This window comes from Falco naumanni, chromosome 14 (assembly GCF_017639655.2).
Source record: "Falco naumanni isolate bFalNau1 chromosome 14, bFalNau1.pat, whole genome shotgun sequence".
NCBI lineage: Eukaryota > Metazoa > Chordata > Aves > Falconiformes > Falconidae > Falco > Falco naumanni.
Window position 1 is genome coordinate 7,728,237 of NC_054067.1, and position 18,091 is coordinate 7,746,327.

At 42.7% G+C, this 18,091-nt stretch overlaps 1 protein-coding gene across 11 annotated transcripts; it reads left to right on the plus strand.

Moving 5' to 3' along the window:
• The first annotated feature begins 5,626 nt into the window (after positions 1-5,626).
• LOC121097290 (A-kinase anchor protein 17B-like) lies at positions 5,627-18,037 on the plus strand. Of its 11 annotated transcripts, none has more exons than XM_040614119.1 (7): positions 5,653-5,711; positions 6,824-6,915; positions 7,708-7,915; positions 10,604-10,725; positions 12,500-12,736; positions 14,000-15,515; positions 16,088-18,037. In XM_040614119.1, exons 5-7 carry the CDS (start codon positions 12,647-12,649, stop codon positions 16,222-16,224), a joined length of 1,743 nt encoding a protein of 580 aa, XP_040470053.1. In that variant the 5' UTR covers positions 5,653-5,711; positions 6,824-6,915; positions 7,708-7,915; positions 10,604-10,725; positions 12,500-12,646; the 3' UTR covers positions 16,225-18,037. The 11 variants fall into 11 exon arrangements, 9 of the variants coding, with proteins under 9 accessions (XP_040470058.1, XP_040470059.1, XP_040470051.1 ...); XM_040614120.1 differs by having other exon boundaries at positions 7,832-7,915; XM_040614124.1 differs by lacking the exons at positions 6,824-6,915; positions 7,708-7,915 and having other exon boundaries at positions 5,627-5,711; positions 14,000-14,894; positions 15,351-15,515.
• Positions 18,038-18,091: the final 54 nt, after the last annotated feature.

Sequence of the window (18,091 nt, forward strand, 5' to 3'; positions counted from 1 at the left end):
GAAACACATTTTTGCAGTGATCAACTGCATCCATAGGTTACCGCTCTACGTCCCACACTACTAGCCAAAAATACTGCTTCCTAACTAGTGAGTCCTGCTGCTGAAGCCCTGTGCATTCGTGCTGAAAGTGAGGAACTGAGTGAGCATCATTAATAAGATTTACGAGGTCAATTAGTTCAGGCTTTGCTGATGTGCTGCCAGAGAAAAGGGGGAAAAGGCATGGGGAGGAGAGAGAAGAAAGTAGAAAGGAGGTACAGGAGTGACCAGGATCTATGGATCGAGGAGGTAACAGCTCGTAAGAAGGCAGTGGCAGCAATATACTCCAAAATGGGATGTCTGCTCTGTTTCTTGTAATAATAAAATAAACAAACAAAAGGTGCAAACTGAAACCTCAATTAGCCTACATTCAGTACCTTTTTACTTGTGGATCCAACAAAACAGTATAAAGATGCTCCTTAGCTCAACTTTGGCAAAAACGCTCTGCCACCAATCCAATAGAGTATTCCCAAATCAATAAAACAGCTAAAAGACATCTCTCTAGCTGCCAGGAACTCAACTATTTAAGGAAGAATTTGAAACAACAATAAACAGGTTATCAACTTGCTATACTTTAGTACTGCTTGGAAACAGAAGACTTCTAACCATAAAAATGTGACATTTCTTCTAGGCGTTTGCCTTTCTTGCTCATCTGCCCAAGAAAGACAAACCTCAGCTTAAGATTCTTCTTGAGCACAGTTTTTTTCCCACCCAGTCTTCCCATTTCAACTACTCATTTTTGGTCAAGTTTTTACATACCTTGTTCTGGCTGATAAAATGAATCAGCAGATGACCTCAGCTTTCCACAGCACAGTCTAATCTGTGGAGAAGACGGTGGCTGGTGTGAGTTTGTCTGTTGTCAATTTTTTCTCCTGTGTAAAGGAACCTGCCAAAATAAAACCAGTCATTAAAAAGAATGGATGTCACTTGCAGGATATGAGATTACTAAAAATGAATGCTCTACATTGCACCTTCTTTTCACCATTTCTGCCAGCCTAATTGAGTTTATATTGTTTATGTCCTCCTTAGTTTCTCGTACTGTTCTGGATTGGTTTTGGTGGTTTTCGTTTCTGTTTTGGTTTGTTTTTTTCTTGAACTCTGCAAATAGTTTGGTCACTATCAGTGCATTGCTTCAGGATAATACAGTTGTGGCTAGCAACAGAATTAGGCACAAAACTGAAATCTGTCACACACTGGTTTTATTAGTAAAGGTGGTGTTGGAGTGTGCTGTCATTTCTTACGTTAAATTCCGTTCTACTTTGACACTGCCTTCCTCGGGCATGTCAGTACCTAACTGTGTTTAACGTCTCACAGAAAACTTCTGAGATCAGGGAGGGAGAGTAAACAAAGCTGTCAAAGAACCATTTCTCTGCCCATGCCAAATATGAGTTAGAAAAGCTCTAAATTTAGCACTGCCCTGAGGTGTTCAGTTGCCACTGCTTTCCAGGACATTTGCTGGAGACTCGTAGAGCACAACGTGTTCTTGGTTCATTCCTTCATTGGTGGTGAGAGAAGACTCGTAGAGCACAACGTGTTCTTGGTTCGTTCCTTCATTGGTGGTGAAAGAAGAAGCCACTCCAGCAAGCAGTTGTGTTGTTGTCCATATGACTGATAGTGAAAATTAGCAGATTTGCCTATGATAACCCACGATGTCTGTGACCAAGCCAGAAATAGAATCCTGTACTCCTACTCCTGTGACTTAATCACAAGCCTGCCTTTCTGTACTAAGAACGATTCACAGTGCCAGCTGGCTTTGTCAGGTGTAAAGCAGACTTTAAAAGAAGGAAGCAACCCAGAAACTTCTTCAGTCTCTGGGTCTAACAAAAAGCTCACGCTAGAATTAATGCCATTGATACACATTCTAAGCATAGCTCAGAAATGTTATAAACCAGAATTATATTAAGAAGGATTGTGTATTCTGGACCTTCTGTAGAAATTGTTGTATTTCCTCTAGCTGGACAACTTATGTTTTGGAAAACTAATTCTCCTTACAGCCAAAACATATCTGTTGGACTAATAACTTTTTTTTTTTAATGGCTTCTAAGCAAAACCATCCACTTATATATGAAGTATTTCTGAGGTAACCTTATTGTAGATTAAACCCATCATCAGACAGGCTGTTTAGAAAGTCCTGACTGGGAAGTTAAACATGTTAGAAAAACAAAACAAAATGCCACCAGGTACTTTCTAATTACCTTAAAGAAATTGTTTTCTGTGCAGCCAGCCAGTGGATGGCAGTATTCAACCCATCCTTCGGTTGCTTCTGACTAGAAAGTGGTCGTGTAGGTGAGCTGCTTCTCACTCGGTAACTGATCACATCAGTATTTAGGGAAAGGATATTTCAGCAGTCCACAAATTAGTTTCATGAGTCAAACCTGTAATGACAGCCATTTGCAACAAGCAACAGTTGTATCATTGTTATTTATGAAATAAACCTATGCAAGTTTCCTACTGTCCCTTGGAACAGGTCTTGGTGCTCTGTTTCAAAAATAAATACAAAATGGAGGTTTGTTTTTTCCTACTTACTTAAAGGTAGGGAGATATATAGTCTCAATATGAAAAGTTATCCTAGCTTTTAAATTACTCGAGCAGCATGTAACATCCAGGCATAATTCATGGAATGACGTTACCAAGCCACAAGCAGAACCATAGCCAAGATTCTTACTTGCACATACTTGAACATGTTTTATGTCCAAGACTTCTTCCAGCCATCTTCCTCCCCAGCCTATTCCTGAAGCTCCCAGAGAAAGCTTGTCTATGTGCACAGGTTGTCAGGCTTTAAATCAAACCCAGTTGAAATGTAGTAGAATGAAATGTAGAAAGAAATGAAATAATCTTATGATGTTGCAATGTCTGTATGAGTGCCCCTGTGCCCTAAAGTTAATTCACTTCAAATCCACTTCCACTAAATGTGAATAACCCCAGAATAAGCAAATGAGCTGGATTTACACAGTCCTTTGCACCAGTTCTATCTAAACTGATTTTCAAAGACATCACATGACTTGTGCAGACTGGGTTTCAACTTTTCTGGTTGTCCAGTTCTAAGAAGAAGGTTTCTGTAAGAGCAGAGCAAATCTTGGGTCTGTACAATCTAGGTAGGTAACAGATGGAATAAAGCCTAGAAGACTGCAGGTTGCAGAGAAAAATGAAATTATTCTGCAAGAGGGAAATGTGGGATAATTATGCCACTCAAGATCTCTTTCTAATGTCTCAGATGTATCTTTTGCATAAAACAAGATAGCTAATACTGGGTCAAAACTGCATCTGCAAAACAACTCCATATTTTCTTGTTGCCTCTGTAAACATCAAACCCACTTCTGAAGCAATGTATTTGGTCTCCCATATTTTTTATAGCAATGATTTCCATAGTTTTATTATTTGCTGCGTAAAAGTGAATCAGTTCATTCACTGTGTAAAAGTGAATTATTTTATCCGTTTTGGATGTGGCACTTTTAATTAATATGACATGGCACTTCTCAACATGAGAACATTGCCAGAGTAGATTTCCTTAACATTAGCTTTCCCTGTCTCCTTTGCCAGAGGAAATACAACTTACTGTTCATTCACAGAGTAACTCACCATGCTCCTCCAGCAATGTGTTTGATCCTAGTAGACAGGATATTCTGCAGTTGCAAACAATGTTTCCAGTTGTTTGCTCCCTGAAACACAGAATATAAATTAGATTTTACTTACATTTAAACTTCCTTAATTATAGGTTACAAACTGGTTGTTTTTTTCTCCAACCAGGAGGCACAGTATAAGTTTTTTACTTACTTGTGTCAGGTAGTACCTCTGGTAGCAGAGATGCTAAGATGTGACAATGTTGGGTTGGAATGCATTGTGCTTAAGAAGGAAGACAGCATTCTTATGCCAGTCACAAGCCCAAGGAAATGAAACCAAAAGCCTCAAACCCACTGTGCTGGCAGCAAGAAAATTATAGATGATTGTGGCGGAGTTTAACAGAGCTCAATATAAAAGAAAATCTAAACTATATTCATTGTTTGGAATTTCATTATTACAAAATAATTGCCAATAAAATTACAAAATGGAAATGTACTTTTTGTATAACCTCTCTCATAACAGGAAAAGCAAACCAGTAACAGCCATTGTCTCCTGAATCAGTAGGTGTATATCTTCTTATCTCCTATTTCTGTATCCCATACTCAGATCTTGAAATAACTTTGTATGACTACATTAAACTTCTTATCTACAAGTTAAAACATGGAAGTTTTTCAGCTTATTGCATCTTTGGAAATGCATCAGGTACAGAGTAGGTGAATATAATGACCCTGCAGCTGCAAACTGATCACAAATTCCAGTTTGCCAGTTTGGATTTGGAAAAATACACATGGAAAGGAAAAAAACACAACTTAGAGACAGTATCTTTGAAATGTAACTTTTTGTACCATTAACAGTTTTATCTTTTAAGATAAACACAAACAAATGTCAGCTTATAATAAGACTCCTAGAAAACCTTCCTGTGCAAGGGGTATCAACAACTGCGGAGAAGGCAACTAGACCCAAAAAATGTTTGTAGGTAAAGGCAGTATCTTTACCGTTTCAACTTGTACAGTGAGAATGCTTTTTGGCACACAAGGTTGTAACAGAAATAAATGCCCTCCCACACTAAATAAATACACACATAACAATTCTTTGCAGCTTGTAATTGCATAAATAGCAATTAGACCACCTGAGAAGTGCTTGGTACACACCTCTGTCTGCAGCCTCCTGTGCATCCTATGACCATTGCCCATTGTGGTTACAACTAACTGTACCTAGCACAAGGGAAGAAATCAGGTGTCTGTTTTCAAGAACGGGCGCAAGGAATATAAAATGTACCATGTTTTACAGTTGCGTTTGGAAGATCACAAGAGACAAAAACGCACTGAAAACTGAGGGAGCATTTGAGTGAATGACTGCCTTGAACTCAGCTCCCTTGGGGACATTAAAGTAAGAACAACCAGGTGCTGGGAAGCACGGAGGGTACCTTCAGCAGTGTGCTGGCGAGGTGCCGGCACGCCCGGAGCCGCACTGACCGCCATATAGTAGGAAGAGACACAGGCACCGCGTTTGCACTGATTAAACACATACAGGCCAGTCCTGCAGCACGGAAGAGCAGATAATAACCCTCACACACCTATTGCCCAGATGAAGCAGTGGTAGGTGAGTTACCTGTGTGACAGGACAAAGAAAACCACGGTATTGCAGCACACTCCTGTAACTAGGCCTTCATGCTGCCTGAGTGAGGCAATGGCTGAGGAGGGGGCTCTTTGGGGTGTTTTTTAGCGCAACGCCCACACATACGACGACCACAGGCTGAAGGTGCCCGGCGGCAGGCAGGGAGCAGCAGCCAGGGGAAGCGTGGAGCCCCGTTGTGCGAATCGTGCCTCACAAACGCGTGAAGCGCCCGAGCACCTCACGGCCGCGCCACCCTCACCCCGGGCCCTGGCCGCCGCAAAATGGCCCCCGCGCCTGCAGCGCCCCCCCGCCCCGGGGCCGCGCCGAGCAGCCGGCCCCGCCCGCCGGCCCCAGCCCCGCTCCGGCAGGCGGGAGGAGCGGCCGGTACCGGGCCGCGCCCCCGAGGCGGGTCCCCCCCGCCGCTGGCCGGCGTGCGCCGCGCTCCGCCCCGGGGTGGCGGCGGGAAGGGCGCCCGGCGGCGGGCGGCAGCCGGAGGGGTAAGGGGAGCCGGCCCGCTGCGGCCTGTGGGAGCGGGGGCGCTGCCGGCGGAGGGCGTCCGCCGCTGCGGGAGGCGCTGCCGGGGCGGGGCGGGCGGCTGGGCTCGGTGCCCCGCTCCTTCGGGGGACGCGGCTGCCGGAGGGCGCTGGGGGCTCCGGCGGGGCCCGTGAGGGGAAGGGGCCGCGGCCGGCGGGCTGCCGCTCTGCGCCGTGCCGGGCCTGGCCCGCGTCCTCCGGGGCACCGGGGCGCGGAGCGGTACCCGGCAGCTCAGGTGGGGCTGCCCGGAGCCCGCGGCCCTGCCGGGCCGGGCTGGCGGGTGCCGGGCTGGGCTCCGGGCCGGCCGGCTGGCCCTCCCCTCCGGTTGCCGGGGCGGCGGCAGGCTCGGCCGGGGGAGCGGCAGCCCCTCGCCTCGCCCCCGGCCCGGGCGCTGGGCCCGGGGGGGGGGTCCGGCCCCGGCCGCGCTCAGGGGCTCACCGGCCGCCCCTCACCCTCACCGGGGCGAGCGGGTCTGGCCCTGCTGCTGCCTCCGTCCCCCGGTTCCCGCCCAGGCCGCCTCCCGGGCGCTGGCCGAGGGGTGCGCGGCCGCCCGGCGGCGCTGGGCCCTGGCCACGGGGCTCCTTGGGGCGCAGGGGCCGCTGCCATGGGGCCGGCTTGCGGCTTTATCCCCCCCGGGAAGGCGCTCCATGAAGGAGGGACGCCAGGCGCGGTGGCTTCACAACGGCCCTTCCATTGCGATGCTTTGAGCGGCAGCCCTGCCGATCACCTCTCCTTTTTGCTTAATTTTGCGCAGAGCAAGCAGAACACGCAAGTCCCATCTGTTGAAAATCTGTTTAAACCCGTGTTTTTAACTTCTCCGAGTGGCTCTTTCTGGTACATGCTTTCCCCTGTGTGATATACTCTTGCCTGCTACTGTGGACCCATAGTATGTAGCGGTATGGATCAATAACGTCGAACGCTGGGCACCTTGCCGTAGGTGCTCTTGTGTGCCCACCTCTGTGGAATGATGGTGTTGAGCTCTGCGGGCAGAACTGCTTGAGGGCAGGGCAACAGACTCTGAAAAGTCACCTGGCGAAATATGATATTATTTTTTTTTTTTTTGCCTCCAAGCTAGATCTGTTTCCTGACCTGTTGATGGTATAGTCTCAGAAACAATTGTGGTGCCCCAGGGCTTGACATGAATGACCAGCTGGGACACTGGGGCTGGTAAGAGCTGCCTGAGCTAGCGGTACTGTAAGCAAATGTGAGGGGCGCCTTGGCATTGAATTATTCTCACTAATTGCATTCTGCTCATATGGGCTATATGGGTGTTTCAGGTTAGATATTGCCAGGTTATTAATGTTCTCCTGAAGTCTTCATTTTGTTTTAAGTCTGAGCCTGGGTGACATATTTCAGGGTGTTCTAAGATAGTCACTGTAAAAAGGATTGTGCAGATATTCAGGCAAGTAATTTCAGAGTTTTACTGATTTATCCTCATGTTTGTCTTTTTTAAAGCTCTGAAAGGGTTATTGGAGTACGTTAGTAACGGCTTGGGTTTCCATTGCAGTGTTGTGGGGAGTATAAGTGGCGATAGAAAGCATGCTTAAAGGAGTCAATTAGCTGTGCATGGCACTGACCAAATTAATACTGTGTGTGGGTTTGGGATTCATGTTCTACATTGGAGCTTGTTAGAACAGTGCAACAAAAAATACCTGCAGGCTGGAGAAAGTGTCCATAATGATGGACTGAGAAAGCTCTCAGAGCTCAGTCTGTGTATTTTATATAAGAAAGCTGATGGAGAGGCACCTGGATTATCACTTGGAAGAGGAGGGGGAAAAAAACAGCTCAACCCGCCAAAAAACCACATAGATGCTAAAAGGGTGTGAATCTAGTAGAGGAGGGCTTATGAAAAATCGGTATCTAGAAGTGGCTTCCATTTCAAACAGTGAATGAGTAAGGAACGGGGCAGACTGCTTGTGGGAAGTGGCAGGTTTTCGTATCATTGTGTTTTCAAACCAGGGCCAGATGACTTCCTGGAAGAGATGCTTCAGCCCAATGCGGTTAGCACAGGCTGGAGTAAGTGATCTGATGGCCTGTTGTCCTGATCAGCTTGAATCTGTTCTAAAATACTGTATTATTTTAGGCCCTTGAGACATAGGAAGTTACTGGCTTTTACAGGAATTCCTTAGTAGAGCTGAGAATTTGTCACAGATCTGTAGAGTTCCAGGTCAGTATCTTGATTCCTTTTTATACATTTAAGTAACATCTTTTTTAATTATTATTTTTATTATTTTGAGTATATATCAGTGTTACCAGAACACATGATCACAGAAGACAGGCATGCAGGTAGCACAGGACAGTTCAGCCTGCAGTTCATAGTAAACCCTAGTGCAAGGGCAAATGTGTTTCTGATGTTATAACCATGTCAGAATGGCTCAAAGGAAATAATAACTTGGTAGAGGGGTTGAGTGTCAGATTCCTTGTGATTTCTCAGTTGGAACGCTTAAAACCTAAAGTTAACAGCTTATTAATATGTCAGGGTTGATTCCAAAAACCCATGCTGCTGAGTAGTAAGCTGGTGGATCAGACAGTAAATAATTCTGTGCTTCATACACAGTTGCATGATGAGAAATAAATTTCTGATGCTTGAAGAGCTGGCTATGAAGAATACAGGGAGGAGCAAGGGTAATAATGGTCTGCACTGGCAAATTGCCATAGCTTACTCAGCCCTATGAAAAGAATTTTGGGCTTACTTCTAGGTGATTTATGGCAGGAATATGGTTGCAGCCATGATGGTGTAAGGATACAAGTGAAGAAAGATTTGCGAGGGCAGGGTAATATCAGTTGGTTTAAAAGAAGATGCACTTGCAAAACAGAACAAGCTTTTGTGTACACCAGCCGTTCTTCAGGCTTGACTTTCATGTCTCCACAGCTTTCAGCAGCAGTGTCCTCGATGTTTTAATCTGCTGCAGCTCAAATCTTAGTGTGATGGAAAAAGTGTAGTTGATATTAACATTATAGATAGCTTTAGGAAGCTCTTTATCTTAATGCACGGTGGGCAGAAAGGGTTCTAGAGACTACTCGCTTTTTCAGTTTTGTAGTGTATCTGCTTTGCTTGTATGACATGCTGAAGGTGTGTCTAAATATATATGTAAGTCACCGTATTCAAAGATTAATCCTGAGATACTCGGCTTTGCCTGATGAAGTTGTGGTTAATTCTGAGTGCATTTGGCAGCAGTTCCTTAACACAAGCAATTCAGTGCTGCAGTCTGCTGTAGCTGATGCTTCCAGAGATTCCAGGTTTTGTTGTTGTTTGTTTTTTAAATTACATTAATTTTTCTTCAGTACATATGTGGGTTTTTTCTTCATTGTTCTGAGTGAAGTGTATTTACCCTCTTTTACCAAACAGCTTCTTGTACTGCACTTATCTTCCCCTGTAGATTCCTGTATTGAAGGCAAACAGGTATTTTTCAAGTGATGGCAGTATTGTTTTTAACCTGTGACAACCATCCTATGGACTTTTTTTCACGTTGCTTCAGTGGAAGCTTTTATGTGGCACTCCTGCAGTTCCCTGAGTATATATATGTTATTTTTTTCCTATAGTCTGTATGTATGTTAAAATGGTGGCTAAAAAGAGAGAAAAATATAGCTTATGGACAGCATTTAAATATGCTAACCTTTATTTGTAACTAGCTGCGGAGATTTTGTGGAAGAAGCTGGCATAGATGGTGGTTTGCCAACTTAGGCTCTTTTTTTCCTTGAACATAATCCTTTAGTTTCATTGCTAATCAGTGGAAGCCTCTCTGCAAACTTTTTGGAGAGTTAAGCATGTGACAGGGGAAAACCCCTTATGCTTATCCTATTTGTGCTGGGTACAGAGATACTGATACATGAAGCTCATGTATCTGAACTTAAGTCCTTTAATTGAAAAATGACATTTTACTGCTTTGATTTCCTGAAAAATTGGTTGGGTAAGCTAAAAGTTGTAAATATTTTCAGTGTGGTTGGCACTAAAACTGGGACATGATCTCAGGAGCTGGCAAGACTCTTTGAAAGATACTCGGTTTCTTATTGTTAAGCATGAAGTAGGTGCGGCAGCTGCCCTATTTAGGTGGTTCTTGGTGAGTAAGGGGTACCCTTTCTCTTCTGTGCACCTTTTTGTTGTAAGTATGCTGAGAGATGAATCCGTTTAAGTGCTATGCTTAGTGTGACATTACAAAAGAAAACTTGAAGTCTGTAAGCTTGATTTCCACAGCCTAACAGCTTACCTCTGTAGGTACTTAGTATAGCGTACCCTGTTTTGGTGTTTTTTCCCAGCAGGTAATTTCTAAACTGTGACCCTAAAATATACCTCTATGTTGGAAATAACACTTCACATTACTTATTTTTTCAGTGTAGATAGACGTTGATGCAATTTCCTTGAGTGTTTTTTTTGACTGTGCTCACATCTAGTCATTTGAAGCTGATGAAATGCAGCACACATCAACAGAATTCACCAATTTTTAAGCAAGCAAGTATTTGAGCCAAAAGATGTTGCTCTACGAGTCAGTGAACTCTAGTTTTGGCAGAATTGCACAAATCCTGCAGTAGGAATGCTCTGCTGAACACGCTGAACTTTGAGTCCCCAGAAGGTTATGCCAGGAACAGATTTGGCCAAAGGTATGATGTCAGATTGGGGGCCCCTGATGCCACAGCAGGAAGAGACACTTGGGAGTGGGACATTTGAGCTTGATTGACACCCCAGCATGAACTCCAGAAGAGATGTTCTAGTATGCTAGGGTAGAGTGAGTCTCGTGGGTATAGTAATATTTTGTTAGTCACCTAGGGTCTCTCATTTGCTCAGCAGGTTGTCTGTGTTTGTATAAATACACGGCAAACTGGACTGCTAAGTCTGACTCTGCTTCTTCTGTGACAGGTGACTTTTGATACAACCAGACACTTTAGTGAAGGAGCCATAAGAAAGAGAAGCCTGGAAAGACTAAAGCTGCAAGAACAGGAGCACGTTCGGAAAAGGGGGAAAGGAGAGGGGGTTGAAAGGTGAGAGTGTATTTTTAGAGAATGTCCCATTTCCTTGAGATTTGTTACACTTCCTCATATCAAGTAAAATCCAGAGAGAGTGGCTACTCTAAAAATCCAGGCTTTGAGGAAACAGGAGTCAGGGAACTTGAAGCAATACTATGTAGTTTTCATGTGTTACTGTTGGAAAAAAAAGCATCATGATAATTCTGTGTGTAAAACATCAGATGGAGGGGTCTGGGTTATGAGAATTGTTGAACTAGAGACATCCTGAGGTCTCTTCCAGATTGGAGTGCTCTATGATCTGGTGTGAGATCAGAGAGCCGTTGGTCTCAAATTGCTCTGAGGCTTGATTGCTTAAGGTTCTGCATGTGGGCTTTTTGTATTGCTCTGTGCTGCAACATCACAAATTAATGTCTCTATGCCCTGGAGTAAAATTAATGTGACGTACGTTTCTGGGTGCCTCCCACTTGACTGGAAGGTCCAAAGCTAGAGGTGAACACTTGTCTTTCTCTCTGCCCCTTTTTACATGTTATTTTTTCATTGTTGTTATCTTTCGGTCAGTGTTTTTAAATCTTTGTATTTGAGTAATAGTAGTATATTGAAGTTTTAATTCTGTAGAAAATGTGTTTGGATGGCATCCTAAATTGTCACACCTTCCTGTCTTAAAAAACCCAAATGCTTGGAATGTGGAGCATAGTGACTGTAATGCTAGGTCTCTGAAAATATTGCTATGCTTCTATTGTTAATACCTTCCAATTCAAACACTTTAAAAATATTTTTTTAAATACTTATTTGGGTGAACGCTTTGTTCCTTGAATTTTCTGGAGTTTTCTGTGACACGTCATGTTGATTGTTTAGTGGATCTCCTTTCTGCAGAACAGGGTTTCCAGAAAGTAGTGATGGCTTGTTGTGGCTTAACTCTAGCTGGCAACTAAGCCCCACATAACTGCTCACTCGCTCCCCCCATGTCAGAATGGGGAAGAGAATCAGAAGAGTAAAAGTAGAAAAAAACAATGGATTGAGATAAAGACAGTTTAATAGGTAAAGCAAAAGCCACGCACACAAGTAAAGCAAAACAAGGAATTAATTTACCACTTCCCATCAGCAATCAGGTGTTCAGTCATCCCCAGGAAGGCAGGGCTTCATCACATGTGACGTCTACTTGAGAAGGCAAACACCATTACTCTGAATATCCCCCCCCTTCCTTCTCCCCCAGCTTTTATATGCTGAGCGTGACATCATATGGTATGGGATATCCCTTGGGCTGGCTGGGGTCAGCTGTCCTAGCTGTGCACCCCCAGCCCACTCGCTGGCAGGGTGGGGTGAGGAGCAGAAAAGGCCTTGGCTCTGTGCCAGCCCTGCTCAGCAATAGCAAAAACATCCCTGCGTTAGTTTTGTAATATCTCTTAAATGGGACCCTCATTCTAATCTGTACGGGAGATGTATTAACTTAAGAATTAGATCCAAATCATTAGTCTCTAGTTGTGTCCTTGGAGACAAAAGATGATGTGGCTCTGTCGTCTTGGCAGTGCTTGTAAAGACACCCTAGAATACAAACCATTTGAAGACACAAAGAACTTTCTAAACATGTCATCAGTTGGATGCATGTCATCTATGTGCCGTGTTTTTTTAAACATATTACTCGAACAAACGAGATTCTTTGTTAGCCACATGCGGATTCTTGGCAACTGGTTGCTGCTTATTAGCACTTCAAAGACTTGTATCCAATTCCCCTGGACTCAAAATGTAAAGCAAGTGTCGTCTAAATTGTCCCATATTGATAATTACCTAGAAAAAGACGTGGTGATGAAATGAAGTTCAAGAGAGAAAAAAGAAAGCTAAGCTCGAGAGGAGAGAAGAGAGGCAGATAGATGGAGATGAGAAACATCCCCCAAAGCAGCAGAAGGTACCAGCTGAAGAACAGCAGTGTCCAGAGAATATGCCTGAATGGGAAGAAAGGAAATCCCTGCTAGCTCAGAGAAGAGTGGAGTCTGTCAGACTGCTTACAGTGCTGTTAAACCATGTGAAAGTAAGACTATTTTAAAACATATTTTAAATTTTGAAGGATTTTTATTAGACCTTGAATAATTCACTAGACATTTGATGTCTTGATGCTGTTCAGAGGAATGCCTTGGTACTGACCAAACACTGAGAAGGCCTCAGGTCTAAGTCTTGTGACAATCTGCTCTGTCTTACCCTGAGAGCAAAGGTAGCACATTTCCACCTGGAAACTTTGCCTTTGATGCTTGTTTGAGGCCTTGTCGTTACTGAATAAAAATAGGGCTGGAAGGGCTGTATCAGCTCTATTAGACTTGATCCAGCATTGCAAACAAGGAGTTTCAGGGCGGGGACGTAAATGATGCTATCTCTGCTTGTTTTGGTTTCAGGTCTACAAGTGGCAGAATTAAATTGACATGATTTATGGCAGCTGCATTTCTAATAGCCTCTCTTTTGTGGCCAGCATGAAGCTATCAGTTTTATTTCAGTTTGATTTGGCTAATGTCTTGAGAAAGTCAGCAGAGGATTGATAAAAAATTGAGTGTTTTGCACACAGGCTAATGTTTGGAGGTTGTTTTAGTGCTTTGGGCTAAAAAAATAATGTTTTAAATGAAAACAGGGGTTTTAATTTCTCAGGGGTACTGACATGACTTTGTCTTTACTATTTGCTAATTAACATTTGCTTACAGCTCTTATAAGTGTATGTTTTCCCCAGTCCTTAATGTTAAAAGATTTCTAAAGGACTATAATTTACTTAGAGTTGAAATCAGAGGCATTCTGCGTGATTTTAGGGCCCTATAAAATCTGACATTACCCTTTTAATCATGAAGGTGATGTGTTAAATAAACTTCAACTTTCTTGGTTTCACCACTTGGAAAGCTTTAGATTGGTTGTATTTGGAGCCATTTACAACAATGTATAACAAAGCAATTTATTCTAAATAAACTATTTGATCTACAAAAGTGTATTAATGTAACTGTTGCCGGCAATACTAGTTGTTGTGATGCTGTGATCAAACAAAGAATGTTTTCTTACACAGTTGCAGTGAGAAAGGTGAACTGGTTGAAAGGTTCCTTTAATTGAGAATGTGGCTTTCTGAGATGATGAAATATCTGTAGTTCTAACTTAGGAATTGTGAGATTGTACTATTGAGCTCTGAACTCAGCCAAACTTACCCATCACCTGTGTAATTCTTCTGACTGTGGGACTGCTTGCTCATGAGTTTGCAGTTTAGCACTCTTTATAGTGCTTGAAAAATGTACATAATAATTTTCCTGATTTTTTTTATTTGAAGGATTTTGTGCAGTTGGCAAGTCAAAAAGTGGATCCTTCATTGGGCGTAAGGAAGGACAATTCCTTTCCTGAAACAGCATTAAAAGGCACACATCAGGAACTGATTAACCCCCATTATCTTACACACAAAGAATTGAAACGTAAGGAAGAGTTTAAGTGCCCATTAACCAGAAAAAGTAGCAGCTTATGTAGTGAGGAAGGAGATGCGAGTAACTACCATGCATCTACTTGTCATATAGTCAGGACGATTTTAAGTGATCCCTCTACAGCCCCGAGTTCTGACGGACTGCCTGGCAGAGATGCACACAACTCCTTTGGCTGTGGATCTTTACTGATTACGGTTACACAAGACTGCAGGGTCATCGAATCCCTCGATGGAAGGGACTTCCCAGCACTGAATGTAGTTCACACGCAGACAGTGTCTGATGAAGATGGTTGCAAAAAGCCAAAGGTTTATGAGACTGATGAATTCATCCATTATTTACTAAACTACTATCAGACACCACGCTACGCACGTGTTTGCTTAGAGCCAAAAAGCACGGTGAACAAGTCCTGGTGGAAGAGAGTGGTGTCTGATGATGATAGTGGCTTTGACATCTGCTTAAGTAACAAACATGGTGAACGCTTCAGAGGAGCGAGCCCTCTGCAAAACCTCAACAGGAGAAACTGTAGTAGCGATGGTAATTATAGACTGGTGATCACTATTGGGGAACTGGGGTCCACAGACACGGTGTTAGAAAACAAAGCCTATGGGGGTAGGCTTGCAAAAAGTTTGGAAGTGCAGAGGAATGACTCTCTCACTGCTGATAACTTACCACGTGCTGGACTGAATCATTCTTTGGATTGCACTGCTGTTACTCATGATAAGGAATTCAAACAAGAAGGTAGTGATGAAGGTACTGTACCATACAAAACATGCAGATCTGCTTGCAGGCTAAAGGATTTGTTGGAAGAGATGAGTGATTCAGAGTACTTTAGAGGGGCACGTAGCAGTTCGATGAAGAGAACAGAAAGAAGGTGTGAAGAAATTTACAGCAATTGTGGCAAAGGGTGCTTGCCTGCAAGAGCAGGGGAGAGAAAATTACTGGTTTACCTTAAAAATGTAACTCTGGAAGGTCAAGAGAAGGAAAACAGCAAATGTAGCTTCTGTTGTAATGCTGTCCATGAGGACTTGGCAAGGGAGTGTGAACATAAGTTTAAAAAGTCGTGCAAGAGGTCTAGTAGTAAATTAAGACATGAAGGACAGAAAAGTGAGAGACAATCTGGGGAAGAGGAGAGAAGTGCGCACAAAATGAAGAAAAAGCCAAAAAAGTTTTCTTCTAATCTTTTATCTGATGAATGTGGCTTTTCAGAGATGGACAGTTGCATGCAGCTGGAGTCGCTCAGAAAGATACAAAGAAAATACAAGAAAATGTTCCACAAAAAAGTGAAATTCAAGACCCTTCACCGCACCATGGCAGCACCAGGTGTTACCCCTCATGATGGCTCACAACTTCAGGGGACCATCCAGAGCACAGGTGAGAAAGAGGGACACCAGAACTAAGTTGACTGAATTTGACAGGTCTCTGGCAGGTAAGGTTAGTTGCCAGTTCTTACAGTGATGAATGGTAACTGTTTTAAAAAAGTTTTAAAGAATATAAACATGGTGTAAAAAAAGGAGTGCGAGTTCTCTGCAGTTAAAGGTTTGTTCAGTTTAGCTCAGAAACGCTATGTGCAGCGGCGGTTCAAGAGCAGGATTTGTCTGCTTAATTGGATAGCAAAGTATCTGTCATGGGCATTAGCAGGAAGGTGGTTATACTGTTAATAACATGCATGCTAAAAACTCAACATGCTTTAGACAACTAAAACATTGCTAGGTAACTCAGTATGTGGTACATCTGGGTGGGAAGTTAGTAAATTTATATACAGGTAGTGATCTGATCTCCATACAGGATTGCTGTGTTTCTGGCTATTGTTACTCACAGCCCTTTCACAATTGACTATGCTTTCAGTTCATTGGTGATACCTTACAGCTGCCTCCCCATACCCTTTCTTTCCCTGCCCCATGATAAACTCATTTAAAGTAACTTTTTCATATATTTACCTACAGGAGATGATAAGAAGTTAATGTTCAGAAGAGATGTGGATGCAGATGTCAGAGGATGCTCTCTATTTCCTCTTGAGATAATTCAGACAAATCCCTGCTCAGATACTTTCTGTGGAGCAGAGCCCAGAAGAGGATGTTGAACAGTTGCTATATAATAGCTCTTAAGTTTTGATACAGAAGTGGGAGAAGGAAGTCCTTTGACCATTATAAGGTATATGAAATACTGGGGTATTTTTGCTTAGGTAATTCCTTTGGTTTGAATATCTAACTGGTGTAGTGAGACGCAACACCAGAATCTGTGTTTGCCTTTTGGATAACAGAGGACCAAAACTTTCCTGAGGACCAGACAGGCTTTCATGGACCAGTTGCTAAGAACTTGAAACGGTACAGGTTAAGATCTTGGAGTGTTTTATACCCTGATTAAATGTAGGGGCCCACGTAAATATCAAAGTTACTCTTCAGCAGTAATGAATCATTGGGAAAAAACATAGCTATGTAAGTCCTAGAGCAAGCGTATCAAGTGCCTCCTCAATCGGGTTGTTAAAATGGTGGGACTGGAAGGTGTAGGGGACATTTATACTCGATTGTGGGAAGTAATAGATTTCCAAATATGAAGAAAAAAATCAATCTTCTGTAAAACTCACACTGGGAAAATGCTTGTTTTCTATTCACAGTTCTAGAAGTGTTTCTGAAGCCTTGCTGGTCTTTGGAAGGAAGGGTTTCACTGAACTTTTGCTAGATGTGGTGCTTCCAGGAATCTGAATGATTGTCTAAGCAAAGCTCTGAATGTTAGGTAGGGAAAGGGCCACACTTGTCAGCATGCTGACAGTCCCCGTATCTGTATGCAGGTTGAAAATTTGCTCTCAGTATTTTGAAGGCACGTGTAGTGAGATAGCTAGTGTGTTTGCTTACAAATAATTTCCAGAGAAATTGTGAAATCTTGTCAGACTTGTGCTGCATGTAGGTAAAAATGTAAAAACACAGTCTAGGAGCTTGAGTTATATTAATATTTATTCAGCTGGCTATATTTAGAAAACAGCCACAATTGCTTTTGGACAAAGTCCCTTAGCAAGATATAGAGGACAGTAAGTTCAATATTGATTATTTCAGCTATCATTTTAATATGCTTTATTCATTACATGTTAATATATGAAGATAATGTAATAATGTTGCCTTCATTACATAGAATCTTACCCATGTTTGTAACTTCTGCTCTAATAAATAGTAATTAAAAAAAATATTGTAATTGTTCATGGTAGATAGGTTTTTCCCCAGTGTTCAATACTGGTGACTCCTACAGGCTTCTCAGCCAGGTTTTATCAGTATTCTCTATTCACACGTTCAGATGTTGAGTGCCTTTTCAGGTCGTGAATGACAAATGGTTGCTACTCAAAGTACTGTTAATCTATTACTTTTATCTAAAAAGATCTTATTTTCTTGACAGAAATATTTTCTGACTATTTTGGAGAACATTTATGCCCCTCTGAAGTCTCCTTTTTAGTATTTTATACAGTTATAATGAAGATCAACTGTTGTATTTGTTGACTGTGTGAAATGTTTCAGTTGCACTGATGTGACATACCAAGGGTGTTTTCTCTCTACGCAATATTTGCGGATTAAAGATGACAAGACTTCCCCCTCTGTCGATCCATACGGTTCTGTGTCCGTGAGTACCCATTTCCCATGAGACAGGACTTTTGATTACAGGTGAGGAAGCATTTCTTTTTGCTAATCTGGGGGAGCAGGAACTAAAGATTTCCTTCGGTGTAAATTTCCAGTGTTTTATCAACATGCTGTCACAATATTCAATAACAAATAAATATACCAGTTCTGTAATCGCTTCTTGCGTTCACCTATATTGATTGAAATTGATGAAGCAAATCCTCTCTCTCCAAGTCCTCATTCTGTGTAAAACATTGCTAGTAAATAAAATGTGTGCACTTTAAAATGTGAGACACCATTGTAAGCTTAATACTGAAACAACATTTATGTTTACAGGTGGCATTA

Bases quoted from the DNA above. Each gene is read 5' to 3' on its own strand.
- LOC121097290 (XM_040614117.1), top strand. From the start codon at position 12,647: ATGCCTGAATGGGAAGAAAGGAAATCCCTGCTAGCTCAGAGAAGAGTG. The intron at 12,737-13,999 runs GTAAGACTATTT...TTTTATTTGAAG, and splicing joins TGCTGTTAAACCATGTGAAA to GATTTTGTGCAGTTGGCAAG. The intron at 15,516-16,087 runs GTGAGAAAGAGG...ATTTACCTACAG, and splicing joins GGGGACCATCCAGAGCACAG to GAGATGATAAGAAGTTAATG.